Genomic DNA, 23,457 nt, shown 5'->3' on the forward strand with positions numbered 1-23,457 from the left:
GGATCGTGACGGACGTCGGATGGATGCCATAGGGCGTAAATTCTCTTCTATGGCCTCTACTGTGGTTAGAGCAGCTAATACCTTGGCCATCTTGGGACGATATGACAGACAAGTATGGGCTGATATTTCGGATGTGGTTCAGGAGTTGCCAGAGCCATCTAAGGTGGAGGCAATGAAGTTGCTCCAAGAGGGAGAAGCGGCATCGGCGGAAATAATCGCCTGCATGGGATTCCGTCAGCTTGCCGGAGCGGCTGTTCTGCGTAGGCAAGGATGGTTAAAATCAACATCCTTTTGTCAGGAGGTTCAGTCCATGATCCTTAACATGGCATATGACGGCGAGTCATTATTTGGGAGCCACGTCGATGAAGCTCTACAGTCCATAAAGAAGGATACTGAGACAGCTAGATCGTTAGGAAACCTTCAATTTCAGAGGAGTAATTTTCGTGGTGCACGCGGACGCGGCACCTCCTCAAGTTTTCGAAGAGACCATAAACAATACAAACCTTACAATCAAGGGTCCAACCGTTACTCTTATGGCCAGCAACAGCAAACATTACGACAGCAAACCTCCAAGTCATATAGAGGAAAATCCTCATACAGAGGAACCGCATCAAAGAGAAAGTGACTCTTACCAGACGGACAAGGTTGGAGGTCGAATCTCTCTGTTCTTTTCCCAATGGTCCTCCATCTCAAAGGACCGTTGGGTTTTGGACATTGTGAAAAAGGGACACGCCTTAGAATTCACCAAATTCCCTCCTCCCACTCCACCCTCCGGACCGCCACCAGCTCACATGAAAGAACTGTTGCATCAAGTTCGACTTTTAAGGCAAAAAGGAGCTATAGAACTGGTACCAGTGTCTCAGGAGGGAAAAGGTTTTTATTCCCGGTTCTTTTTGATCACAAAGAAAAACGGAGAGTGGAGGCCCATCCTCGATCTAAGGGCACTAAACAAATATATAAAGAGCCAATCCTTCCGTATGATGACGCTAGTAGACATCTTGCGCTTACTCTTGCAGGAAGATTTTCTGGCGACGATAGATCTCCAGGATGCCTATTTTCATATCCCTATTTTACAGCGGCATCGAAAGTTCCTGCGTTTTCGAGTGGGTCAACACGATTACCAATTCAAAGTGTTACCTTTTGGCCTGCGCTCGGCCCCTCGAGTGTTCACGAAGGTACTAGCTCCAGTAATAGCGTTTTTGCGACTCCAGGGAGTGCAAATATTTCCATACCTGGACGATTTTCTCCTGAAATCTCAGTCAAGCACTCACCTGCGACAACACACTCTTCTGTGCCAGAACGTGTTTCGCTCTTTAGGCCTAACCGTAAATGCGGAAAAATCCCAACTTCATCCGTACCAACAAAGAGATTTTCTGGGTGCAACTCTGGAAACTGTCAGCAAAGGCATTCCTCTCCCAGGAGCGTCTAAAAAAGATGCTGCGACTGGTGGCTCTGATCAGATCAAAAGAGTCAGTTTCTGTGACTATTAATATCATTTCTGGGGATGGCGTCATCATCCATTGCCTTGATCCCTCATTGCCGGCTGAGGACACGTCCTATCCAGGAAGCTCTGGATGCTCAGTGGCGTCAGGTAACGGGATCTTTCCACGACATGATATGTGTCACAGATCAAATGAAGTCAGCACTCGCATGGTGGGCAATTCCAGCCAACTTGACGGAAGGCATGTCCTTTCTGTCGCTGCCACCGGACAGGACACTCACAACAGACGCCTCATTGGAAGGATGGGGCGCACATTTGGAGGATCTCTCTGTGAAGGGAAGATGGTCAACACATCAAAGATCTTGGCACATCAACAAGTTGGAGCTGATGGCGATTTTTCTGGCTCTAAAATCATTTCTACCTTTGCTCCAAGGAGAGTCAGTGCTAATACAGACAGACAACACAACCTGTATGCACTATGTCAACAAACAGGGCGGAACAAAATCCCCAAGTCTCTCCAGGTTAGCTCAAAGAATTTGGGACTGGTCTCTCAGTCATCAGATCATGATTACGGCAGTACACCTGCCAGGAGTATCCAATGTCCTAGCGGATTCCCTGAGCAGGTCCTCCTCGTCGACTCACGAGTGGGAGTTACACCAACCCACTCTAGAGAGGATATTCCAACTATGGGGCCGTCCGCAACTCGATCTCTTTGCTACGCCGGAGAACCGGAAATGCCGAAATTACGCAAGCTGGCATCCCCACAAGGAGTCACAAGGGAATGCCCTTTTGATAAACTGGTGCAATCTATTTGCGTACGCTTTTCCTCCAATACCCCTCATACCTCGGGTTCTTTGGAAGATGAGGAGACAACCTTGCCACCTGATCCTAATAGCCCCGCGCTGGCCACGGCAAGCGTGGTTCTCAGAACTGCTCCTCCTGTCCCAATGCCAACCAATCCTCCTGCAACATCGGACGGATCTGCTCACAATGAGCGAAGGGAGAATTTGTCATCCAAATCCCTCCTCACTGAGCTTATCGGCCTGGAACCTGAACACCATGAGTTCGCCCACCTAGACATCCCGCAGGATTGTAGGGATATTTTGGCCCAGGCAAGAGCACCCTCTACAATCAGGACGTACAAGTTCAAATGGAAACGATTCTGTCATTGGTGTGCTGCTAACGGAGTCCATCCGATACATTCCACGGCAGAGCAATTGCTACCATTCTTCCTGCACCTAGCCAGTTCTGGACTGTCGCATGCAACCCTAAGGGTTTTTCTAGCAGCTATTTCCCGTTTCCGGCAAGATGGATCAAGTTCCCTTTGTTCCTCAAGAATAATCCGCCAATTCTTTAAAGGCTTATTCCGAAAATTTCCGCCAGTTCGGCGTCCTCCTCCGTTGTGGCACCTCAACGTTGTGTTAGCACAATTGATGAGACCTCCGTTCGAGCCCATTCACAAGGCCGACCTAAAATATCTCACTTGGAAAGTAGCCCTACTTCTGGCACTAACGTCTTCACGTCGTGTCAGTGACATCCATGCTTTTACCATCAAACCTCCGTTCCTGCAGTTCAAACCGGATGCTGTAGTGTTACGCACCAATCCATCATTTCTACCCAAGGTGCCTACTGACTTTCATATTAATGAGCCAGTAATATTAAAGACCTTTTTTGCCAATCCTCAGACACCTGCAGAACAAAGATTACATTCTTTGGACGTGAAGCGGTGTCTAAAGTTCTACATCAGTAAGACAGCTTCTTTCCGGAAATCCGATCAACTTTTTATAGCATATGGACGCTGTCATAAAGGACGTCCGGTTACTAAACCAACGATTGCACGCTGGATCTCGGCAGCTATTGTCTTTTGTCACCAAAGGGCAAATGAGCCTCTGCAGTCTCCAGTGAGGGCACACTCCACCAGGGCAGTCTCATCATCTACTGCCTTATTTGCTGGAGTATCTTTGCAACACATCTGCAGAGCAGCTACGTGGTCGACCAGACACGTTTACTAAGCACTACTGCTTGGCAACTTTAAGCGAGGAGGATGCTGCAGTGGGACAGGCAGTGCTGCGCAATCTTTTTAAGTAAGGTGAGCCTCTTCCTCCCACCTCCATATTGTTTCCATTTATATGTATATTATGCATTTACAATGTTACAGTTGTTCGATACTGTTTTTATGCATAAGAAGATTGATTATCTTCTATATATATATTTTGAATCTATTTTGACATGGAAACAATGGTGTTTGTTACTGCTAGCTATTCTATATTCAAGCATGTGAATCTATGAAAGACACCCTAATACTGGAGAAGAACAATTGTTACTTACCTGTAAACAGGTGGTTCTCCAGTATTGGTGTCTTTCATAGATTCACATGAGACCCTCCCTCCTCCCTTCAGAGGCTCTCTTCTCCTCATGCACTTTACAGTCACTCTTGTGCTACGAAAATCTGAGGTGAGAAGCTCTGAGGAGAAGGTTCTAGAGAGGGGCTGACGCCTGATTGGCTGGAGTTCGGACTTACATAATGACAGAGATAGACTACAAAGGTCTTTTGTCTCTCTCCATTGTATTCCTATGGAGTTTTTCTCTTATAGGTACACTGTGTGTTTTACACCTATATACGCTAATTATGTGATTACTTATGTATATATTTTACTATATATATATATATATCTATTTTATTTACCGTGGGACTCCCACTCCGACGACGGGGAATATTCAAGCATGTGAATCTATGAAAGACACCAATACTGGAGAACCACCTGTTTACAGGTAAGTAACAATTGTTCATATCCATACTTGGACGATTGGCTCTTGAAAGGGCCATCTCCTCAGCAGGTAAAGAGCAACTTCCAAGTGGGCCTGACTCTGCTCCGCAGGCTAGGCCTACATGTGAATATGGAAATCCGGTTTGCCAGCCTACACAGGTGATCCATTACCTGGGCTCCGTCCTAGATACAAACCTAGGAAAAGCGTTTCCTTCGAAGCAGAGACTTTTATCAATTCGGCAGGAGTGCTAAGTTATTCTCCAGACCAATCGCCCGACGGTCCGGCAAGTAGCGTCCCTATTGGGATCAATGGCATCTTGCATATTCCTCATTCCCAACGCCAGGCTGAGGATGAGACCTCTACAGCAGCATCTGGAGGACAAGTGGGTCCAGACTACCGGTTTCTGGGAAGACCAGATTGTGCTTTCTCAAACAGCAAAAACGTCTGTTCTGTGGTGGACTTGTCCACGGAACCTCCTACTGGGAGTCCCCTTCCATCAACCTGTTCCCACCCAGTCCTTGGTAACGGATGCATCGCTTGAAGGATGGGGGGCGCACATGGATTGTCTACAAATGCTGGGGCGGTTGTCCGTCAAGGAGCAATCCTACCACATAAATGTTAGAGCTGCGGGCAGTCCATCTAGCCCTGAAAGCTTTTCAGCCCTCGATCATGTTCAACTCAGTACTCTTCCAAACAGACAACACTACCACCATGTATTACCTCAACAAACAGGGTGGTACGCGCTCTCGCCCTCTCTCCCTGGAGGCTCAAAAGATATGGCATTAGCTTCTAGCCCGAGGCCTCTCCGTCACAGCGGCGCACCTTCCAGGAGAGCAAAATGTGCGAGTGGACGCACTCAGCCGGCACTTCGAAGATCAGCCAGACTGGGTACTAAACGATGTGGTGGCAGAAATTTTTTATCAGTGTGGTCAACCTTTCATAGATCATTATGCAGACGATCTAAACAAAAAATGCCACGCCTTTGCCTCCAGGTTCCACCGTCCAGGGACGAAGGGGAATGCTCTTTTGATGGACTGGTCCGGAATATTTGCATATGCCTTCCCTCCCTTGCGTCTGATTCCGAAGGTGGTATCCAAGCTCATCCGGTCCAACATGTCCATGATCCTGATGGCCCCCGACTGGCCTCGACAATGGTGGTACCCGGACCTATTACAGCGGTCGGTGCACCCCCACAAGAGGCTGCTTTGCAGATCAGATCTGCTGACCAAGATGGACGGGAAGATCCTACATCTCAACCTTCCCTCACTGGACTTGGCAGCATGGCACCTGACGTCCTGCAATATGGACATTTGAACTTGCCGCAGGACTGTATGCACATACTAAAGGAAGCAAAGAGACCTTCCACAAGGGCTTCGTATTCCTTTAAGTGGAAGCAGTTCTACCTGTGGTGCACTCGTAATAACTTTAATCCAACCACAGGTCAGGAGGAGGTTATCCTTCCTTACCTCTTGTACTTGGCTAAATCATGTTTGAAGTATTCATCGATTAGAGTACATTTAGCGGGCTATTACGGCCTATAGAAGGTCTCCAAGCCAACCTTCCTTCTTTCAACTGCAGGTGATGAAGGATTTTCTACAGGGGTTGAAGAAAGTGTATCCTCCTCCTCCTCCTTCTCCTCCTTGGGAGTTGAATCTGGTCCTCTCTAAGTTGATGGGTCCTCCTTTTGAGCCCATCCATAAAGCCACGCTGCAGCATTTGACATGGAAGACCACTTTCTTAGTCGCGATTACATCAGCGCGAAGAGTAAGCGAGATCCAAGTGCTTTCTTCCAAAGAGCCATATACTATCTTTCACCACAACAGAGTAGTATTAAGGACTCACCCTGCTTTTCTACCAAAAGTTGTATCTGATTTTCATATTAATCAGACAATTTCTTTACCGTCCTTTTTTCTCAATCATGTAACTCTTGCAGAGAGGTCACTCCATTCCTTAGACATTAAGAGTGGTTAAATTCTACCTAGAGGGAACTAAGGTTATCAGAAAATCAGACCAATTGTTTTTAAATTATGGTTCCATGAGGTCCGGTTTTCCAGCTACCAAGAGATCCATTTCCAGATGGATAGTGTCTTGTATCAAATTGGCCTACCAGCTGGCAAATAAGCCCCTATTGTCACCTAAAGCACACTCCACTGGGGGAAAAGCAGCTACAGTAGGTTTCTTGCATGATGTTCCAATGGCAGAAATTTGCAAGGCAGCAACCTGGAGATCTGTACATACATTCACAAGGCATTATTGTCTTGAATTCGACTCCAGGGCAGATACTCGAGTAGTCCAGGCCTCCTTGAGAAATATGTTCAGATAACAGAAATGTCTGAATTATCAAGCTTAGTTGTCTGAGCTTGATTGTTAATGATTATTATTTTTCCTTTGCCCGCAGCGGATGAAGTTAGGCTAGCCATTCTATTCTAGTGCTTATGACTATTGATGAGGATCCCCTGGAAGAGAATCATTAGTTACTTACCTATAATCCTAGTTCTCTTCCAGGGGTATCCTCATCAAAGTCATAAGCAACCATCCCGCCTCCCCGGGCAAAGGATCCTTATTTTTAAGGGAATTGTCAACTCTTTGTGTCACCGCAAAGAACAACTGACCTAACGGTCACCCCTGAGGCATGATGGGAAGCTAGGGGTCATGGCTGCCTTAAAGGCACGGTGCCAGTTTTTCTATGTTGCTATGTTATCTTTCTAGCCTTTCTAGGCTGTGTTTTTCTGCAATGCAGCCTGTGAGCCGACAATGCTTTCAGTCCTATCTGAGGTGTTTGCTAATACAAAGCATTAAAGCAGTGTTCAAACATGATTTGCTTTTGTTTCTTCCCTGTTTCTCAAGATATATTTCTATTGGTTATTATTGATTGTATACAGGGAAGTCCTTACAACATTATTCAGCTGTACTTATGAAAGGCTGCATTTGCTTTTTTAATGTGTATATATATATATGTGTATATATATATGTATATATGTATATATATATGTATATGTATATGTATATGTATATGTATATGTATATGTATATGTATATGTATATGTATATGTGTATATATGTGTATATATATGTATATATATGTATATGTATATATATGTATATATATGTATATATATGTGTGTATATATATGTGTGTATATATATGTGTGTATATATGTGTGTATATATGTGTGTATATATGTGTGTATATATATATATATGTGTGTATATATATATATATATGTGTGTATATATATATGTGTGTATATATATTTATATTACCTACTGGCGGCCGCCAGTAGGTAGTTATAGTTAGGACCCTGTTTCCATAGGAAAACCGCAACATTCTATTTTGAATAACTTTGGCGCCGGTCGACGAATCCTCGCGAAATTTTCAAAACTAATGGGGCGCTACGCTCCGCTCCTACCCTGAAAGTCTCGGGGGGATTCGTCAAGCGGGGGCTGAGAAAAAAGGGGTGTCCCAAAACACGTTTTCCCCATGCATTTTTCCATAGGACCTTTAGACACAGCTACAGCCCGAACGGCTGAACAGAGTTACTTGAAATTTGGCAGAGAGGTAGTCTACAGGTCAAGGAAGTGCCTTTTGTAGGTCTGGTGTAAATCTGTTCAGTAGTTCCTGAGAAAATAGCATTTAAATCAATATATATATCTGTGGCAGCTTACGGTGCGCTTACCGTGCGCTTACGGTAAGCTTACCGTACGCGTACGGTGCCGAGCGCGATTTTGATTGGCTGTTAAATCTTAGTAAACATTCGAATCGGTCGAAACCAGGTAGTATCGGCCGCCATTTTCTCTCTCGCACACTGAGGGGGGGAGGAAAAACAAAGTAGGATAACATGTAAAGGGGCAGTCTAGACAGCTCCTAACCACCTATCCATGGTTAGGTTGTCCCCCAAGGACCCAAAAATCTTTTTTTTTTTTTTTTTTTTAAATACGCCGATTACGCTTACCGTACGGTTAAAAAAAAAGAAAAAAAAACTATCCACATATTCCACACCCCGTGTGCAAAACGTGCCCGAAGGGCACCCTTTGTGCACGGCGTAAGTCTTAATTGATCATTTAATAGATATCCTTTCACAACTAAGCGCATAATATGTCCTCCGTGTGTGGACGATGCGCGAAGCGCATCGTGCGTACATGGCCCACGGCACTAACTGCGTAAAGTGGGCGCGCGGTGCGCAAAGCGCACCGCGTGCTCACTCTGCGCGCACGTGAAGTGGGCGCGCACGCCACGAACGGCGTAAAGTAACTTAGCATTTAAACCGTACAAATCCCCCCCCCCCCCCCACCCCCCCCCCCCCCGGAAGAGAACTAGGATTTCAGGTAAGTAACTAATCCTTCTTTCACAGACTCCTCATTTCAGAACTGAGCATTTTTCATTATTATATGCAACAAAGCCATAGTTGTTGCTTATTTATCTTGCGCAACTAACAACCATTGACAAAGCCAATAGTTTTCTCTGCTATTGTAGCAGAGTGCTGCTTGGTGGAGCAATTGTGAAACTCCTTGTTTTTACCTGCATTTTTATTTTGAATCTTACATTTTTTTTTTTAAATACAAGTTTATCTATGTTGGGGCAATTGTAAGGAAATTAAATGTGTTTTTAGTCAACGAAGCCCTGAGCACTTTACACAATCTGCAAAACTACTCAGTTAAAAATACATCTGCATTCTTATCTTTGAATCTTGGCATCTTTAAAAAATGTGTTTCATCAATTGTGGAGGCATTGTGAGGGAAGTGAATGTGGTTTTAGTTCTATGGGGAAAACTAAGTGTTAAACACTTTGGCAACAGAGTCCTAATCATAGAGTTGCCTTGGGTGGTTGGTGCTCTAGTGGTGGGACTACTCATTGTCAAAATACTTTATTTCGATCACACATATCAGCAAAGTAAACAAGAATTGGCATAGCCAATAGGTCTTGCTTTTGGGACCTTATAAGTATTTAGTTATGCAGCACAATATCCTTGGTGCAACAATATCAACCGTTGCTTAACTAAACACTTACAAGGTCCCAAAGGCAAGACCTATTGGCTATGCCAATGCTTGTTTTTCAACTAGTTCTATCCTGGTGTTTACCTCCCACCGAGGCATGCTCGTATTGTCACCATTTCTCCCTGATCTAAGGCCCTCTTCTATTTGATCTATTTTGTATTTGCTCTTTTCTCTGGCTTTCCTATTCTGCAGCCCCCCTACTATGTTAGGCTGCTCCCTGTGTCCTCCACGACCTTTGAGGAAGGAGAAAATGGGTCCTTTGACAATTATCAGTGGCCACTTTGATGTTTCTATATACTTGTAGCGTTTTGTAGCACCCTGCTCACTAAAGTAAAAACATGGTAAAGCCTTGAGCGTAGTAAGCCTCAGAAATGGGGAAACTGGGCTTAGGCGTCTGACTGGTAGACTGAAAGGAGATTAGGCATTAAGTGTAAAGTGTCTGGACGGTGAGGTTATCCAAGTGCCTGGAAGAACAGAAGTCTTTAAAGATCTCATGAATTTGCAATGATCCTGTTCCAATTTGAGGTGAATAGGTAAGACCTCTCATAGAGGTCCCTTGATTAAGAAGGGTTCGATTTCCACGTCTTTTTTAAAACCAATATTTTATCTGAATTTGTATTGTCGGCAACAATTTTTGGCAGATCTGAGAATCTGGGGTGGAACATAAAGATTGACAGTGTACTTGGGAGTAAGTTTATTTATAGCCTTGTGGACAAGATCCGGAGATATGGATTGCCAGAGATAGTGTGTACATTCTAGCAATTGGGGCCCCGAAGGAAGAAAACAGTGTCACCTTTTCATAGTAAATGAAGGAGGGGATTACCAACCAGCTGTAGATGTGTACTTGTCAAGGGAGGGATGTAGGCATGGACGCGAATGCTGAGATGAATCAAATTAACAAACGTGACAATTTTAGTGAGTAAACATGTCTTAATTTAAAAATGTGAAGAATTTCTACCTAAGCCTGAAGTAAGACACACCTACTGTTAGAAAAAGCTTTGTGATGTTAGCATTATGAACCATCAACTAGATAATTTATGTGAATTAGTTTGAAAGAAGTTGATCCGGAGACGTTCTTTGCTCTGTTATACACCTCAAACTGTAGTGAGCTTTTCACTTCAGAGCATTCGAATACATAGTTTCCTAAATTCAACTGCATCCTAAATTACAGTATGAACTTAAAAAAAAATCGTTTGTATTTGCTTAGCATACAAGGTTTTAATGATCGACCATAGATTGGAAAATTTGTACCTATTTTAATCCGTTTTCCTAAAGAACACACTCCATCACAGATAATATTTGCACCAAGTGCTCCCTCTCTTTTTACATCCAAAGTACAAGTGGTAGCTAAAATGACAGGTCTTGAAAGCAATATTTGACATGTTTGCCATGCCTTCTTACCTGTAAAGCACAGCTTTCAGAGGCAATGACTACAGGGCTGTATTACCTCTGAAGAGTATTTTGTACTCTGTGCGAGGGGTACGGTGTACACCGGGACAGTGCGCCCGATTACAGGCAGAAATCCACTCTCCCAGCACAGGTGTGAACACTGGCAGTTTGGAGAGAGTGCAGCATCGAAATGCAGAGGCGGGTTAAAACCACCATCCGACTTTTCATTGCAAAGGGGGGCCATCAGCACTTCTATAAGCAGGCAGTGATTCCCTCACAGGTGGGTGTTGGGTGTGATTGTCCCCATCTGCAGAGGACATCTTTGTTTGGTCCCTGGGACCCCTTTGCTCTCTTAAGGACCCTCTTGCAATGAGGGGGGTTTACTGACTCTATACAACTTCTGTCTAACAATTCGTAAGCCATATGACTGCTTGTTTGCCCTTGTGCCCGCAGCCATATTGAGGCGCCGAGGCAGAGATGTTTAAATTTACGCAGAGCCAATTTGCATGCAGTCCTTTTCTTCTATGATTTATCTCTATTCGATTTTGCTGCATTTGTTATTTTTGATAATTGTACATTCTTTTATTGTACAAGCTAATATGTAATTGCAATCCTTCATAGGGCGCAAAAGGCACCGTGCAGGATGCCCCCGACTTCAATGACAAGGAAGATGCAGAAACACTTCGCGAAGCCATGAAGGGGCTGGGTGAGTGTGTGTGTGTGATGCACAGTAAAAGCATGTATTGTTTTTTTCACTTAATCTATTTCAGTTTATTTGCAAGGTGCAGCAGAATATTAATTGAACAAAATATGCATGCTCTTGCCTCTCTACTTGTCCCAAAATGTATGCGGTTTGATAGGTGACCGTTTTCACACTAGCATGTGGGCCTAAATGACCTTGAAGCTTTTAATTATTAGATGGTGAAGTAGATGGGTTCTGTACTTGTTTCTAGACTTTTTTTTGTAAGCTACACTATTTCTCCTCCAGGAGATCCTCATCAATAGTCATAAGTACTGAATATTTCCGCCCATGCTTGGAACCCCGAAATCTGTTTAAAAAAAAATGTATATATATATTTTTTTTCGATTTCAAGATGCGGCCCAAGTTGTAACGCTGGCACTCGATTTTCAGGGAGGATGCGTTTCTTTTCCGGCAGAGCCACGCCGGTATTTATAAATCGATTGTCGCTCAAGAGCGAAGTTATTTGCCATGCCCTACGCGCTTCGGACCGTGACCAAGGTCAAAGTAGTCTGACCGAAACGCGTAGGGCATGGCAAATAATGAATACATTTTCCTGAATTACTTCGAAATACAAGTGAGTGCGTCTTTACTTCGCTCTTGAGCGACAATCGATTTTTTCATATATTATTTTTTATATATATATATATTACCTACTGGCGGTCGCCAGTAGGTAGTTATAGTTAGGACCACGTTTCCATAGGAAATCCGCAACATTCTATTTTGAATAACTTTTGCGCCGGTCGACGAATCCTCGCGAATTTTTCAAAATAGGTGGGGCGCTACGCTCCGCTCCTACCCTGAAAGTCTCGGGGGGATTCCTCAAGCGGGGGCTGAGATAAAAGGGGGGTCCCAAAACGCGTTTTTCCCATGCATTTTTCCATAGGACCTTTAGACACAGCTACAGCCCGAACGGCTGAACAGAATTACTTGAAATTTGGCAGAGAGGTAGTCCTCAGGTCAAGGAAGTGCCTTTTGTAGGTTTGGTGTAAATCTGTTCAGTAGATTCTGAGAAAATAGCCTTTAAATCAATATATATATATCTGAGCCAGCTTACGGTGCGCTTACGGTATGCTTACCGTACGCGTACGGTGGCGTGCGCGAGCGCGATTCTGATTGGCTCTTAGATCTTAGTAAACATTCGAATCGGCCGAAACCAGGAAGCGGCGGCCGCCATTTTCTCTCTCGCACTGAGAGTATGGATTAAAAAACAAAGGACAAAAACATGTAAAGGGGCTGTTTGGACAGCTCCAAAGCACTTAGCCATGTTGAGGGAGTCCCCAAAGATCCCCCAAGGCCAAAAACGGAATTGTTATTTTTTCGCTAATTTCGCCGATTACGCTTACCGTACGCGTACGGTAAGAAAATATTTTTTAAAAAAAAAATTCTCCACACTCTCCCCACCCCGTGTGCAAATGGTGCCCGAAGGTCACCATTTGTGCATGGCTTATAACAGGTGTTAAAAAATTAAAATATTACCTTTCAAAACGAAGTGCATCATATGTCCTCCATGTGCGCACGGTGCGCGAAGCGCATCGTGCGTACATGGCCCATCTAGCGTAACGCGGGCACGCGGTGCGCGTAGCGCACCGCGCGCCCACCGTGCGTGCACGGCACTAACTGCGTAAAGTGGGCGCGCGGTGCGCGAAGCGCACCGCGTGCTCACTGTGCGTACACGGTGCGCTCACGGAACGAACTGCGTTAAGTGGGCGCGCACGCCACGAATGGCGTAAAGTAACTTAGCATTTAAAAAACCGTACAAATTCACTGAAAAAACCATAGGTTTCACACACGTTATAGTTAGGAATTAGCATTTAAAAAACCTTGCAAATTCACTGAAAAAACCATAGGTTTCACACATGTTAAAGTTAGCGGAAATTTTACTGATAAAAAAACCAATGAAATTCCCCCGTTATAGTTAGTGCAGGCAACTATAACTCACGCGACCGCAATCTTCTGCTGATGACATATGTGTCTTTATGAAAAAAAAATATTTGTAATATATGTATAGCTAAAAATTTATGGAAGAAGACATGGGCAAATAAGTGTCTAAATACAGTATTAGCATCAGCAGAGGATTGCGGTCGCGTGAGTTATAGTTGCCTGCACTAACTATAACGGGGGAATTTCATTGGTTTTTTATCAGTAAAATTTCCGCTAACTATAACATGTGTGAAACCTATGGTTTTTTCAGTGAATATATATATATATATATATATATATATATATATATATATATATATATATATATATATATATATATATATATATATATATATATATATATATATATATATATATATATTCTACTGGCGGTCGCCAGTAGATAGTTATAGTTAGGACCGTGTTTCCATAGGAAATCTGAAAATTCTATTTTGAATAACTTTGGCGCCGGTTGACGAATCCTCGCAAAATTTTCAAAACTAACAGGGTGCTCCGCTCAGCTCCTACCCTGAAAGTCTCGGGGTGATTCGTCAAGCGGGGGCTGAGAAAAAAGGGGGGTCCCAAAACGCGTTTTCCCCATGCATTTTCCCATAGGACCTTTAGTCGAAGGTACAGCCCGAATGGCTGAACAGAATTACTTGAAATTTGGCAGAGGTGGTAGTCAGGTCAGGCATGTGCCTTTTGCATACATGGTGTCAATCTGAGTAGTTCCTGAAAAAATTGCAGTTAAAAGCACATAAATAGCTATAGCCGCGCACCGTGCGCACACGTTGCCGTGCGCGAGCGTAATTCTGATTGGTAGATTCATGTCAGTCAACGTTCGAATCGGTCGAAATCAGGAAGTGTCGACCGCCATTTTGTGTGTGACAGTGAAAAAGAAAGGTGGAGAACGTGAAAAGGGGGAAGGGTAGAGTTCCTGACCCCCTTGCTTTTGTCAGGGGGTCCCTGAAGGACCATGAAGGGTGACATTTTTTTAAATTTTTTTAAAAAAAAATTGCGGGGTGCGCACAAATTTAAGTGTTTAGATGTTAGGTGGCTCCAAAAAGAGCCGTTGTGTTAATTGAGGGACAGAGGGAAAAAAAAAACATGGCAAAAATTATAGGGTGCGCACGTGTGCTGCTGTATCTTGCTCTCTATTAGGGGAATGCTGGTCTCCCCATAAGAGAAGAGCATTGCACGCATTGCACCGTATATGCACACTCTTAAACAGAGGGTGTATATCCAGAGGAACCGAAGCAGGTGAAGCTGCCGCCGCAGATGATGTGCTCGGCTGAGCTGCAGATGATGTGCTCGGCTGAGCTGCTGGAGGGTTTTCTCTAGCAGCTCGAGCATAAGCCACAGGATGTACATCTCTAACGTGCCTGATCATAGTGAAGATACTAAGAGTATTTCTTTTTAGGATCTCCTCTTGATAAGACACGATCCCAAAGAGAGCAGGTGACTTTTGGAGCATTCACCTTCTTCTGCCCGTCTGGAAATGTAAAAAAATTGCCATATAAAAGTCGTTCTGTTTCCTCTGTCTCACAAGGGTCTCCTGCTCACTCCCAGAAGATGACTGCTGCTCTGCCATTCTCAAGTACTGGAGTACTGGAAAAGCTGCTCAGCTCCTTCTCCCAGGGAATCAGAAGTAATAATGAGGGGAGTGGGTGTGGTGTTGGAAGTTTCTGTAACTGAAACTACTATAAACCTATGAAAAGTGTTGTTTCTAAATCACATGACTTGCCGTGCGCGCACGGAGCGCGTACGCGCACGGAGCACGCACGTACGGAGCACGCACGACGTACGCATGCGCACGTGGAGCACGTACGTACGCATGCGTGCACCGTGCGTGCACCGTGCGCACACGGACAAAAACCCTTAAAAAAAATATATATATTTTTTCAAGTGTTTATAAGTTTATAGAAGATATTAACTATGCTGTTCAACTCTATCCAAATAAAAAAACTGAGCCATTCCATATTACAGGATAAACTTAATCTATAACTATATATATATATATATATATCTTATTGTAAAATAAATATTTAAAGAATATAATACATTCATAAATTAGCATTTCAAAAACCTTGCAAATTCACAAAAAAAAACATAGGTTTCACACACGTTATAGTTAGGAATTAGCATTTAAAAAACCTTGCAAATTCACTGAAAAAACCATAGGTTTCACACATGTTATAGTTAGCTGGACATTTCACTCGTAAAAAACCAATGAAATTCCCCCGTTCTAGTTAGTTCAGCTAACTAGAACTCGTGCGCCCGCAATCCACTGCTGATGACGTCACATATTACATCACTCATGACATCGGTCAGTGACATCACTCATGACATCACTCATGACATCACTCATGACATCACTCATGACATCACTCATGACATCACTCATGACATCACTCATGACATCACTCATGACATCACTCATGACATCACTGATGACATCACTGATGACATCACTGATGACGTCATCCATGGAGTATGTGTTTCTGAACAATTTTAATATGTTTACTATATATAGGGAAAGGCCTGTTGAAGAATGAGTGGGTGTACAAGTGTGTAAATGGATGATTTTCTGTGGTGCGTAACTGACTCTAAGTGAGTCATTAAATGTAGTGACTAAACTGTGTAAATGTCTGTGTGTCTGTATGTTGGTGTATAAGTGGCTGCATGGTTTTTTGAATAGCTATAGGAGTGTCTATATGAGTTATTGATTGCTTGTCTCAGTATCTGTATGGGTGCCTGAGTGTTTGTGTGGGTAGGGTGTGTGTGACTCTATGCATAGATGTGTGAGTGGGTGATTCTATGGGTGCATGGTTTTAAGAGTTCATCTGTGATGGACTGTATGGTTGAGTGAGTGTGTGTATTGGTGTGTTAGGGATTGAATGTGTCTCGGTGGTACATTTGTGACTAACTACATATGTGAAAGGCAGTATATATGCGTGTAAGAGTATATAAAAGAGTATATAAGTGGGTAGATGTGATAGTGTGTGATTGTGAGTGACTGTATGGATGAGTGTGTGCTTGAATCAATGATTCTATAAGAGCGTAAGAATGTGGTACTAATTTTATGATTAAGTGAACTTGAGTGTGTATAACCGCATAGGTGAGTAAATGGGAGTGTAATTATTTGCATGACTGACTAGGTGTGAGAGTACCTCTATGGATGATTGGTGGTGTGTGTGTGTGTCTATATAAGTGTATAAATGCATGATATTCTTGTATAGAGTGATTGTAAGTATGAGTGACTGTACAGGTGAATGAGTGGAGGTGTATGTAGATCTAACAGTTAATAAGTGGGTATGTAGTTATTGGTATTGGAGTATGTATGGTTTTGAGAATGGAACTCTGAAATTTTGAGTCGGTGTATCAAAGGTTATATTAGGGTGTGAGAAGATGTGGTAATTTATCACATGGATGACGTCATCAGTGATGTCACTCACACATGTCATGAGTGATGTAATATGTTACGTCAGCAGTGGATTGCCGGCGCGCGAGTTATAGTTAGCTGAACTAACTATAACGGGGGATTTTCATTGGTTTTTTACGAGTGAAATGTCCAGCGAACTAGAACATGTGTGAAACCTATGGTTTTTTTCAGTGAATTTGCAAGGTTTTTTAAATGCTAACTCCTAACTATAACGTGTGTGCAACCTATGGTTTTTTCAGTGTATATATATATATATATATATATATATATATATATATATATATATATATATATATATATATATATATATATATATATATATATATATATATATATATATATATATATATATATATATATATATATATATATATTACCTACTGGCGGTCGCCAGTAGGTAGTTATAGTTAGGACCACGTTTCCATAGGAAATCCGCAACATTCTATTTGGAATAACTTTTGCGCCGGTCGACGAATCCTCGCGAAATTTTCAAAATAGGTGGGGCGCTACGCTCCGCTCCTTCCCTGAAAGTCTCGGGGGGATTCTTCAAGCGGGGGCTGAGAAAAAAGGGGGGTCCCAAAACGCGTTTTTCCCATGCATTTTTCCATAGGACCTTTAGACACAGCTACAGCCCGAACGGCTGAACAGAGTTCCTTGAAATTTGGCAGAGAGGTAGTCTACAGGTCAAGGAAGTGCCTTTTGTAGGTCTGGTGTAAATCTGTTCAGTAGTTCCTGAGAAAATAGCATTTAAATCAATATATATATCTGAGCCAGCTTACGGTGCGCTTACCGTGCGCTTACCGTACGCGTACGGTGCCGAGTGCGAGCTCAAATCTGATTGGTTGTCACATGACTGTAAACATTCATAACGGACGAAATCACGAAGTGTCGGCCGCCATTTCGTGTGTTTCACACAGAAAAAAAAAGGGAGATAACGTGAAAAGGGGGCAAGGAAGAGTTACAGACCCCCTAACATTTGAAAGGGGGTCAAAGAAGGACACAAAATTACGAAAAAAACATTTATTAATTTTTAAAAAAATCGCGGGGTATGCGTACGGTAAGCTCACCATACGCGTACGGTAAAAAAAAAATGAAATGCAGATTTTGTGTTTATGAAGTGATTTTTTAGTGGTACCTACAAGTAAGTACCGATGCAGAGTCTAAGGTTCAAGAGGAAGACTCTGTTCCCTTCATCAGTGAAGTGTACACCATCTCCTCTATAAATGTCTTGCATGTCGTAACGCAAGTTGTTGTGGTAAATGGAACCCATACCATAGTAACGGAGGAAAGCAGAAACAGATTTGTTGACGTGCTTTCTTGCTTTGTCAATCTGTGGACAAAAATGATTGGACCAGTTCCATTTTTGCCTTTGGCATATGTTAGAAAACACAAAGGCAGTTTTAGGGAAAAGTGAAAACAGTTGTGCAAAGGTCTCCTTCATAAGCATTTCCAGACCTACCCCAGTCAAAGTGCCTAGGTCATTGCCACCACAGTGCACTATTATGAGGTCAGGGTGTTGGATTAGCATGAAGGATTTCACCAATGGCATTAATTGGTGCCACTTTAACCCTCTCTGACCAATCCATTTAATGTCTACATTTGGCAAAGCAAGGTCTCTCACCATACCTGTTTTCTCTGCAAACTTTTCACTCCAGAAAACATAGCTGTGCCCTACAATCCACACTGTGAACATCTTCCAAGGAGATCTGGATGCACTCAGGAGGTGTATTTCAGTAGAATGGGAAAATGAAATGAAAGACAGTTTGGAAATGGAGGCATACATATTTTTTTTAAATAAAATGAACTCATTGGCTGTTTCATACCATTCTACACTAAAAACTAGGCTGTGTGTGTCAATTTATAGAAGCATGATTTGTATTGGTAAAGAAAAATGTGTTACCAAAGAACATTAGTATGGATTTGCTGTTAGGTTAGAAAAGTCAAGCACTCTTGCTCATTGAAAATGAAACATTGTGTGGTGAACTTCTGACCTGACTGTAGACAGCAGTGTTCCATGAGCTGTTGCTATGGTAGCAGGCAGAAGTCAAGTTGGGGGAAGGGTACTTTTAGAAAAGGGTTGGATTTCAACCAATAGAAATGTGTGATTTCATTTGGAAAAAAGGGGGAAGCACTGAGATTTGTAATTAACATGTATATGTGTGGAAAAAGAGAGGGAAACATTGCCATTGTCTGGTTCTGCTGAGAGGAGAGAGGTGAACAGAACAGAGATCCTGGCTCTGATAATCTGCTGTTTGAGTGACACATTTCTTTCACAACTAACTAATTTTAAAGGTGAGTTTGGAGTTTGAGAGGGGATGTATGTGGTAAATTAAGAAATGAATAATAGAATTGGAAATCCTTTTGTTGAAGTTGTGTTTTTCAATTTGTGTTTTGGGAGAAATTAAAATGTAAGGAACATGTAAAATATTCTGGAATAAGTTTTTACCATAAATGAAGGTGTACTGGTATAAATGAGGAATACTGAAACCAAAAATTCAACATGTGCACAAGCAGACTCTTTGCACACACCCAGCTGCTTACCCTGTAGAAACATGCATAGTATTCACAACCGAGTGGGGTTTGAGGTTGCAGTCAGTAATGCAAATACATTCAGCACCACTAAGGCTGGTTGCCCTTGCTGGAGTGTTATTGTGATTTTTACTTGCAGGAAAGGGGTACATAGTATTTTAAGATTTGAAAAGATCAGAAAAAATATAGTAATATATTTAAATAAAAGAGGATTTTTTTAAAAAAAAATTTCAGGTACTGCTGAAGATCAGTGAACAAAATTTAAGATGCCTACAAAATCCAGACTACGGAAAAACCACAAAAAAAATCTATATTTGAAGACAACTGGTGGACCAAAAATGGCAAAAAATTGTTTTTGGAAAATATGTAAATATGTGTACTGTATTATAAAATGTTTTATTAAATATTAATACTTTTTTCTTTTTTTTCAGATTGAGAAAGATAATTTTTGAAAAATTGAACCATTTCTCTAGCAATTAAAATTAAATGTTAATTAATAAATAATTTTTTGAGTGGGTAAGGTAAGTCAGAAATTTCATGGTCCCTTTTTTCCACTTCTCCACAATCACATTTTCAGTTTTTCATTGTAATCTCTCAAGCACCTTGTAATGTGGTAATTGATTTTTAGTGGTTTCAAAAAAAAAAAAAAAAAAAATTACGCGTACGGTAAAAAAAAAAATCAAAAAAAAGTTTAAAAAAATATATTAAAAGTTGAAAGGTAAGGTTGGCTCTTAAAAGAGCCGTTGTGTTCATACAGGGACAGAGGAAAGAAAGAATGGGAATATTAGTCGGTAGGACAAATGTGCTGGTCTATTTTATTGTTAACTAGGGCAACACTGGTCTCCCTATGAGCAAATGGACCATAACAAGTGGCGCACCGCATTGTAACCCTCGCAAACCGATGGTTAGTTTCCAGAGGACCAGAAAAAGGAGATGCTCCCCCCACAGATGAAGGGCTCAGCTGACCTGCCGAAGATGGACTCGGCCCTGCAGATGATGGACTAGGCTGAGCTGCTGTGGATGTGCTTGGTTGACTTACTGAAGGGTTTCCTCCAGTATGTCGAGCATATGTCCTACCGTGTACATCATGAAGGTGTCGTAACATAGTATGATTCCCGAAGGAATACTTCTTGTTAGGATTCCCTCTTGAAAGTACACGGTCACAAAGCTTACAAGTCACTAAAGGTGCATTTACCTTTTTCTTGCCCTCTGGAAAAGAAAAATATTCCCATATGAAAGAGCTCTTTTGTTTCCTCCTTCTCTGCCTGATGGTAGTGCTGCTAGCCTCACTCTCAGAAGAGGTCTGCTGTTCTGCCATCGTATCACAAAGACAACTCAGCTCCTTCTCCTAAGGGATCACAAGCAGAAATGAGGGGAATGGGTGTGGCGTAGGAGAGTTCTAGAACTGAAAGTAGTAAAAACCAATCAAAAGTGTTGTTTCTTGATCACATGACCCAACGTGCGCATACGTTACGCTTACGGAGCGCTTACGGTAAAAGTACGCATGCGCGTAAAAGACGCGCATGCGCACAACAGGCACACCCCTTCACTTCCGCGTAACATGCGCGTGCAGCGTACGCGTTACGCGCCGCGCGCGCGTTACGCACGTCTACGCAAATTGCGTAACTGAACGCAAACGGCGTAGAAATCTTACGTACTTAAAGCAACACGTGCGCTTACCGTACGCGCACGTTAAAAAAATACTAAAAAAGAAAAGGGAAAAAAAGATTCACTATGTTATACTACTATATCTTACCTGTTTAGTTTAAAATAAAGGTGAAAATAAAAAATATATTGTAGAATTTTTAAAATTTAACCATAGTCTTTAAAGAGGATATAAATTTAAAATAAAAATATGTAAGAAACATTGCAAAAAAAAAAAAAACCGTTAAATATAAGAATTAGCATTTAAAAAACCTTGCAAATTCACTGAAAAAACCATGGGTTTCACACACGTTATAGTTAGGAATTAGCATTTAAAAAACCTTAGAAATTCAATGAAAAAACCATAGGTTTCACACATGTTCTAGTTAGCTGGACATTTCACTCGTAAAAAACCAATGAAATTCCCCCGTTATAGTTAGTTCAGCTAACTATAACTCGCGCGCCCGCAATGCACTGCTGATGACGTCACATATTACATCACTCATGACATGGTCAGTGACATCACTCATGCACATCACTGATGACATCTCAAATGACATCACTGATGACATCACTGATGACATCATCCATTGAATTTGTGTCTTTCTGAAAAATAAATATTTTTTATATATGTATATCTAAAGGTTTATGGAAGAATAAATGGGTAAATAAGTGTCTAAATGGATTTTGTTTTTGAAAAATTGATTGTGTAACTGACTGATTAAGTGTATCATAGTGAATACATGGCTTAGTGAGTAATGTTTAAATATGTAAATATCTGTATCAGTCTCTCACTTTGTGTATAAGTGGCTGCATGGGTTGGTGAGTAGCTACATGGGTGTCTATATAGGTTATTAGTTGGTTTTTTGAGTATCAGTCTGAGTGTCTGCATGGTTCGTTGGGGGGTATTACGTAGTGCATAGGTGCATGAATGAGTGACTCACTGTTTGTATGTGTTGAAGACAGCATGTGTGCAGGACTGTATGGGTGGATGACTGTGTGTATGGGTGTGTTAGTGAGTGAATGACTGTCTCAATAGTGTCTTTATGAGTAACTACATATGTTTTAAACTAGTATATGTGACTATTGGTGTATATAAGTGAGTATATGTGAGAGTGAGAGATTGAAAGAGTTCCTGTATGAATAAGTATGTGTTTCTAGAAGTGATTGTTTAAAAGACTAAATATGTGTAAGTTTCCGTAGAAGTAAGTGTGGTGGTGTGTGTAACTGTATATGCAAGTAAATGTATGTTTGATTCTTTATTAGCATGAGTGACTTTGTGTGAGTAACTCTATGGATAAGTGGCATTGTGTAACAGGATGTATAGGTGTATGAGTACATATGATGAGTGAGTACATGTATGAGTGACTGTATTGGACTGTTGGTGAATGAGTGGATGTGTATGTGGATCTTAGAATTACTGAAGAGGTTGTTGTAACTGGTATTGGTATGTCCATTGTTTTGAAAATTTTAGTCTCTGTTTTTGAATGTGTGTATCAAAGGTTATATTAGGGTGAGAGGAGGTCTGCCACTCTATCACAAGGATGTTGTCATCAGTGATGTCATGAGTGATGTCACTGACCATGTCATGAGTGATGTAATATGTGACGTCATCAGCAGTGCATTGCGGGCGCGCGAGTTATAGTTAGCTGAACTAACTATAACGGGGGAATTTCATTGGTTTTTTACGAGTGAAATGTCCAGCTAACTATAACATGTGTGAAACCTCTGGTTTTTTCATTGAATTTGTAAGGTTTTTTAAATGCTAATTCCTAACTATAACGTGTGTGAAACCCATGGTTTTTTCAGTGAATATATATATATGCGCATACATATGTTCAAGGCATGTGAGCTGTAGATCACTTGCTTTGTGTACTCCTGCCATCTAATATCTGGTCCAGATGGTTGCAAGTTGTTTTTGTTCGAAGAATTCTTTCCAATCACGAGGTAGGTGGTTCCTCCTTTTGGTGATAGTGCATATGGGCATCGACTCCATTGTGAGATTGTTTTTTTCCGCCATCGGGTTCGAAATCGATCCTCTGGTTTCCCCTCGGTACGTACTTCTGTCTACCTCGATGCTATTGTTTTTGAACGCGCTTTCTCTTTCCGCGATTCGAATTTCAAGACTTAGACAGTTTCTACCGGAATATCTGTGGGCAGCCTTCCGGCCTATCCGCGTCCGTTGATGGAACGGACTACATTTAAATTCTGTCCCCTGTGCCACGCAAAATATCCACGGACGGACTGTCATACGGTGTGTAATTTCAGTTTGTCCCCCGTGCTCAAAGAACAAGACTGCGACACGTGCCGATCCTTCAGATCAAAGAAAACACTCTGTGATCGGGCTCTAAATCAAGAGATGCAGCTGTTGATGTCACATGGACCTCTTCGGCAGAGATTCCGAACAAGAAGAGGTATCCGCGGCAGAGGAACAGCTGGATTCAGGTGCGTTTGACTCCGGATCAGACTTACCGATCGACCTCGGACGATGATGTGCCGCAAGGACAAGGGGACCGGAGTACCAAAGACATCTTCTCCATCCCCCACCTCCCCACTGTCTCTAAAAAAAAAAAAAAAAATCTAAGG

At 42.1% G+C, this 23,457-nt stretch overlaps 1 protein-coding gene across 3 annotated transcripts in view; it reads left to right on the plus strand.

Annotated features, from left to right (window-relative positions):
• Positions 1 to 23,457, plus strand: part of ANXA5 (annexin A5) — a 980,312-nt gene that overhangs the window by 239,577 nt on the left and 717,278 nt on the right. For all 3 annotated transcript variants that reach the window (XM_085641572.1, XM_085641571.1, XM_085641573.1), the window contains exon 3: positions 11,216 to 11,300. In XM_085641572.1, coding sequence (XP_085497698.1) covers positions 11,216 to 11,300 — 85 coding nt within the window. The remainder of the gene's footprint in view (positions 1 to 11,215; positions 11,301 to 23,457) is intronic.

This window comes from Triturus cristatus, chromosome 2_2 (assembly GCF_964204655.1).
Source record: "Triturus cristatus chromosome 2_2, aTriCri1.1, whole genome shotgun sequence".
In the NCBI taxonomy this organism is placed as follows: domain Eukaryota; kingdom Metazoa; phylum Chordata; class Amphibia; order Caudata; family Salamandridae; genus Triturus; species Triturus cristatus.